The 6,201-nt window shown below is 39.8% G+C and overlaps 1 protein-coding gene across 1 annotated transcript; it reads left to right on the top strand.

Moving 5' to 3' along the window:
- The first annotated feature begins 304 nt into the window (after positions 1-304).
- On the top strand, positions 305-4,981 carry LOC131642040 (protein OBERON 4-like). Its single transcript, XM_058912333.1, has 2 exons — positions 305-3,670; positions 4,191-4,981. Exons 1-2 carry the CDS (start codon positions 595-597, stop codon positions 4,748-4,750), a joined length of 3,636 nt encoding a protein of 1,211 aa, XP_058768316.1. The 5' UTR covers positions 305-594; the 3' UTR covers positions 4,751-4,981.
- Positions 4,982-6,201: the final 1,220 nt, after the last annotated feature.

Genomic DNA, 6,201 nt, shown 5'->3' with positions numbered 1-6,201 from the left:
AATTAAACAAACAAAGCATAAAACCTTCATGCACGCAACGTGTCAGCTTCTAAGTGGTTCACCAAACGCACAAAATTTTCATTTTCACACCTCACACAATTCAATTCACCCCAAAACCAACCGAACCTGTTAACACACTGTACAGAGTAGTACTACCACACACACATAAGTCAAGCATGTTTTATATTTTTAAATTCAACTAAAATGCGCCGGCAACGCATAATGCGCACCCTCATTCACTCTTTCCTTTCTTTTCGATCCTCGCGCATGACTAGTGCGTTCTACGCACTTTGCGTATTAAAGTCTAACTCTTTTTCTTTCTCTCTCTTCACTAGTTAAACTCCGTTGACTGAAAGAATTTCATAAATCCTTCTCAACTTTTTTTTTTTTTAATTTTCTTTCCTTTTTCATTTTTCTCTCTTCATTTTTATCACCGCCACAACTCGCCGGAAAATTTTCAATAACCGTTTCTTTCTCAGGGTTTGAGAAAGAAAAACCCTAGCCGCCATTTTCATGAATTGATAGCTTTGTGATTTTATTATCCGGCTCTGCGTTTTTGGTGATTTGTTGTCGTTTTGATTTTGGTTTGTAGTTATGAAGAGATTGAGGTCAAGCGAAGATCTTCACTCGTATAACAACGGTGGTGGCGATAAGAACGGCGATAAGAACGGTGATAAGATTGGTGATAAGAATGGTGATAAGAATGGTTTTAAGGATTCGAATCTGAGCCGTTCGTTTTCTTCTACTGGTCAGAGAAGCTTTTACTACAAACAAGAGAATGTTCGCAAGGGTTTGGTATCTTCGTCTTCGTCGCGATACGAGAGGGATCGGACGGTGGAGGAAGATCGGGAGGGTTCGAGAATTGTTCGGAAACGATCTGACCATGATTTTGATGGTTTTGATCGGAGGAAGGGTTTTGATCGGTATAGCCGGGATGGTGGTGGTTACAGCGGTGGTGGTGGGAGTGGGGATAGGAATTCGATTCACAGGTCGGAGAGTTTCAGTGGACCGAGGAGGGAGTTTCCGAAGGGGTTTCGTTCGGAGAGGGATCGGTCGAGGAGGGAGGGGAGTGTGTCCTCTTGGAGGAGAGGGCTGAAGGATTTTGATGAGAGTAGTAGAGGGAGTGGTAGTAGAGTTGAAGAGAGGGTAGTGCGGTCGCCAAAGGGGGGTTTTTCGAAGGAAGTGAAATCGCCTAGTTGGTCGAAGGATTCGGAGAGTGAACAATCGAAGAAGAGATCTTCTTCTTCTCCAAGGGTGTTTAGAGATGCTAAGTCAGTGTCGAAGTCACCTTCTGGGTCTAAGGATTCGGAAAGCGCACAGTCCAAAAGTGTTAGTGTTGAGGTGAAGAAAACTGAAGAGTTATCGCAGCAGGTTCAGAATGGAAGTGGCAGCGAAATGGAAGAGGGGGAACTCGAACCTGAACCTGTCCCTAACTCTGAGCCCAAATCGGCTGCTAAAGATGTTGCAGCTGGAAGTGAAATCCAGCAAACCTCTGAGGACAAACAAGTTCATAAGCCGAATGAAGGCCGTTTGACTGATGCAGATGTTGTTATGGAAGAAAAACAGATGTTGGCGAGTGAGAAAAAGGCAGAGGCAGAGGCGAACACTATGGAAGATGTTGATTCTGAGGTAAAAGATGCAGAAAAAGAAGTTCATGAATTGCCTAAGACTCAAGATGTTTCAATTAAGGAAACGCCTTTTACTGAGACTGTGATTGGATCTGTTGATAAGGATAATGATAAGGATGCAAGTTTGAATGGTGATGATACTCTCAAGAAAGAAACAAAGAAGAAAACAAATAAGGAGAATGCATTGCTTAATGAAGAGGAACGCGAGGTGGACAAGGGTGTATGTAGTGGTGACAAATCTGAGATAAATGCTGAAGGCTCAACAGAGAATGCAGTTGCCGAAGTGAAGAGAGAAACAATAATGGAGAGTGTGACCAACAATACCAAGGATAAAGGAAAAAGCGTCTCGGTCACACCTGATGTTGCTCATTCTTCACAAGATAGTTTGTGGATTGATAGAGGGTCGAAAGATCTCACAACATGTCCTGTAGATGACATGGAAGGTCCTAGCACTAGAGGGTTCGAGCTTTTCTCTAGATCTCCTGTGAGAAAAGTAGAAAAGTCTTGTCGCTCGGTTCTGAAAGAGGAGAATGATGACACTCTTGCATCTGGGCAGCTTGATCTTACCCTTAGCTTGCCAAATGTTCTGCTTCCGATAGGAGCTCAGGAGACGACAACACAAGCCCCTGGATCTCCTAGTCAAGCCCGGAGTGTTCAGTCACTAAGTAATACATTTTGTACTAACTCAGATGGTTTTACTGCATCAATGTCATTTTCAGGTTCCCAATCACTATATCACAATCCAAGTTGTTCTCTTACGAGAAATTCAGTGGACTATGAACAATCTGTTGGCAAATCGGTTGGCAGTCGCCCCTTGTTCCAAGGATTTGATTGGCAAGCTCTATCTCAGGGTGATCCCAAGCCGAAAGAAATTCCCTCTGGTCAGAGAACTTCGATGAATGGGAATGGCTCTCTTTACCAGCCTCAAGCATCATGGGGTATTTTAGATACTCAAGCTTTGAAAGGTCAATCTAGGGCTCTGGAAGGAAGCTCAAAAATGGGCAGTGGGCTTGAAAGGCAGTTGAGTTTTCATAAGCAGCTTTCAGGACAGTCAAGACGGCATGATGATGTTCGATCTCCTACACAGAGTGTTGGGTCTCATGACAATGGATCAAATTATAGTTTTGAGAAAAAGAGGGAGGTTAAAGAAAGAAGCAGTGGTAGTCTACATCGAACTACCAGTCAGAAGGGACAAGAACAATTTCAGATGGGTGGACTTGATTTTGTTAAGACAATCATTGCAAGAATAGTTTCTGAACCTGTGCTCCCGATGTCCCGAAAGTTTCATGAAATGAATGCACAGTACATAGCGCGTCTGAAGGAGGGTATTCGAGAACTCATGCTCAATTCAGATAACCAAGGACAAATACTTGCTTTTCAAAAAGTTTTGATGAACAGGTCTGATATAGTCTTGGATGTTCTAGTGAAGTGTCACCGAGTGCAACTGGAAATTTTGGTTGCTTTAAAAACTGGTTTAACCCATTATCTTCACCTAGATGATAACATTTCATCTTCTGATTTAGCTCAAGTGTTTCTAAGCTTGAGGTGTCGGAATGTTACATGTCGAAGTCAGTTGCCTGTCGATGAATGTGATTGCAAGGTTTGTGCACAGAAGAATGGTTTTTGCAGGGAATGTATGTGTCTTGTATGTTCTAAGTTTGACAATGCCTCAAACACATGTAGTTGGGTTGGGTGTGATGTTTGTCTTCACTGGTGTCACACTGATTGTGGATTACGAGAATCTTATATTAGAAATGGGCTTACTACTGGAATTAAAGGAACTACTGAGATGCAGTTTCACTGCATTGCTTGTGATCACCCTTCTGAGATGTTTGGCTTTGTCAAAGAGGTCTTTCAAAGTTTTGCAAAAGAGTGGTCAGCGGAATCTCTTCACAAGGAGCTTGAATATGTGAAGAGGATCTTTTCTGCTAGCAAGGATATAAGAGGGAGACAGTTGCACGAGATTGCAGATCAAATGCTACCGAGGCTGACTAAGTCGAACCTGCCTGAGGTTTTAAGACACATCATGTCTTTCCTTTCTGGTAAGTAACAAGATGTCTTTAATAGTATCACACTTTTAACTTTATTATCTGAATGCTTTTAGCCTAATTTTCCAGTATATGAAATGTTTGTATTATTAAGCATTTGCTCTCTGAATGACATATGGGAATATTGTGGTTGCTAGGTTTAATTTTGAGCCTTTCTTTTTGCTTCCATAAATCATTATGTTAGACCTGGTATTTTCCAAATGTATCAAACCATGTCAACAACTCCTTGACAGATATATCATGTATTCATGTTGTTTATAGCTAGTGATGGTGTTTCCACAATTTACTTGGGCATTTGTATTTTTAGAACTTTTGCATTATTGGTGTTTGTGAAGGCTAAATTGCATGTATTTTACATGCATGGTTATTAGTATATCTTACAATTCATGCGAATCATGTCTCAATTGATATGATTCGATTCTTAACTGAACTCCATTGATACAAATATCTATCTTGTTTACGAATTGAATGTCAAATTGATAATCATGTTGACATGCATTATGGTTTATTGCAGATTGTGATTCTTCCAAATTAGCCATGCCAACAAACTTTTCTGGGAAGGAACAAGTCAAAGAAAACAATGGGGTAGCTGGGCCCAGCCAAGAAGCTGCTTGGCTGAAATCTATTTATTCAGAAAAGCCGCCTCTATTATTAGAAAGACCTCCAAACATCCTTCCAAGATTTGACCAGAATGATAAAAGGACACTGGTGCAAGAGATGCAGCTGAGTAGTGTTCAAAAAGACTTCTGTTTTGATGAATTGGAAAGCGTAGTAAAAATCAAACATGCAGAGGCTAAAATGTTTCAATCTCGTGCTGATGATGCAAGGAGAGAAGCCGAAGGGTTGAGACGCATCGCCCTTGCAAAGAATGAGAAAATTGAAGAAGAATATACCAGTCGACTTGCCAAATTACGGTTCTCGGAGACGGATGAATTGCGTAAACAAAAGATAGAAGAACTCCAAGCATTGGAGAGGGCACATCTGGAGTATTTGAACATGAAAAGGAGAATGGAGTCAGAGATTAAAGATCTGTTGTCCAAAATGGAAGCTACTAAAATGAACCTTGCCATGTGACCAGATCAAAAACACTTAGGATAGTTCTTTCAGGTAAATGTATGACGGGTCATCCTGAAATTTGTCGGTTCTTGTGCTCTCTGCCTTATTGTTGTGAGCTACAATAGTTCCTGATCGATAGTTGTATTTATCTGTTGTGGTAGTTCTTTTGCTTATAAGCTGCTAACCAAAATCTGTAGATTCCATCACAGTAGTTATCAGTCTTATAAAACAATCTCAATTATGGAATTAGCTTTAAACAATTTATTATTTGAACAGACAAAAAAATGGACAGCATGTGGCTGGATTTGCTGTACAGCCTTGTTGTACTAACTGTCAGCATAGGAAAATTATAGATTATAGATTATAAATTAGAAACCTTGGTGGATACTACTGTGCTTTGAACTTAAATGTATTTGTTGCATTTAGGTCACATGATTTCTTGTCTGTACAACTCTGATCCAGCAGCATCTTTTCGTTCACTTCTTGTTGGGGTTTGGCTTAAATATTTCAAATATATAAGTTCAATCATAATTCCCAAAGCCTTCCATGTCATGTTGGTGTTATATCTGTCATTCTGACATGGATGACGAGGATTAGCATTCCCTTTTGAAGCTACTGTTTGTTGTAGGAGCTATCAAAGTTGCAAAAAATCTGTCGGTGTAAAAAATTTACTATTGCTTTCACTCCCAATTAATCATTGCTACTAACAAGAATGGATTAAGCTGCATATAGTGAGAGAGACAAGGGGGAAAATGTTATGGACAACTGAAATTTAAACTTTTGTGTGTAGGTGATCATAAAGAATTTAAAGAATGTAGAATTTTAAATAAAAACGGATAACCTATTATACTTGGCAACCCATATGTTTAATGAAACTCTTTCTCTGCAACTGGAATTTTAAGGGTCCACGACCAACACCTGCACTGCAATCGATCGATTGCACCATGTGAAAAGCAGTTTTCCAAATTCTGAAAAAGTCGCAGTACGAAAACCTCTTTGTCCTAATTTTAAAATCCCAGACCTCATGAAATAGTGCAAAATTAAACCTTAATTTATCATTGCTATTAATATACATCAATATCATCGTGTTTATAACATCAAATTCACCATATTCATCGTATTATCATCAACAATCACAAATTTCAAACACAAAATCCACAATTACCTAAACGGCTAAACCTTATACCAATTATAATAAGCATGATAATCCCCTTACCTTAGATTCGCTTCTTCTTCCTCGCGTTCTATTGGGTTCTACGGGAATCTCTTTTTGGTTCTCTATGCCCTAGCTCCCTCCAAGCGTCTTACGATCGTTCCAAAAAATAATACGTTCTCTCAATCCCTATTTCTCTTATGTCAAACTTGCCCCTTGGACCCCTATTATGGTTCTCCCCATCTTACCCTCACTTATCCTCTCACAATTACCATAATACCCTCATAATCTCTAGCACTAAAATAACTCTTATTTT

This window comes from Vicia villosa, unplaced genomic scaffold (assembly GCF_029867415.1).
Source record: "Vicia villosa cultivar HV-30 ecotype Madison, WI unplaced genomic scaffold, Vvil1.0 ctg.004396F_1_1, whole genome shotgun sequence".
Classification (NCBI taxonomy): domain Eukaryota; kingdom Viridiplantae; phylum Streptophyta; class Magnoliopsida; order Fabales; family Fabaceae; genus Vicia; species Vicia villosa.
The sequence above is the reverse complement of the archived record's forward strand: the minus strand, read 5'-3'. Positions and strand labels throughout refer to the sequence as shown.

What these genes read in the sequence shown, in the direction of transcription:
- LOC131642040 (XM_058912333.1), top strand. Translation starts at nt 595, where the DNA reads ATGAAGAGATTGAGGTCAAGCGAAGATCTTCACTCGTATAACAACGGT. An exon ending in CATCATGTCTTTCCTTTCTG is followed by an intron (nt 3,671 to 4,190) that starts GTAAGTAACAAG and finishes GGTTTATTGCAG; the next exon opens with ATTGTGATTCTTCCAAATTA.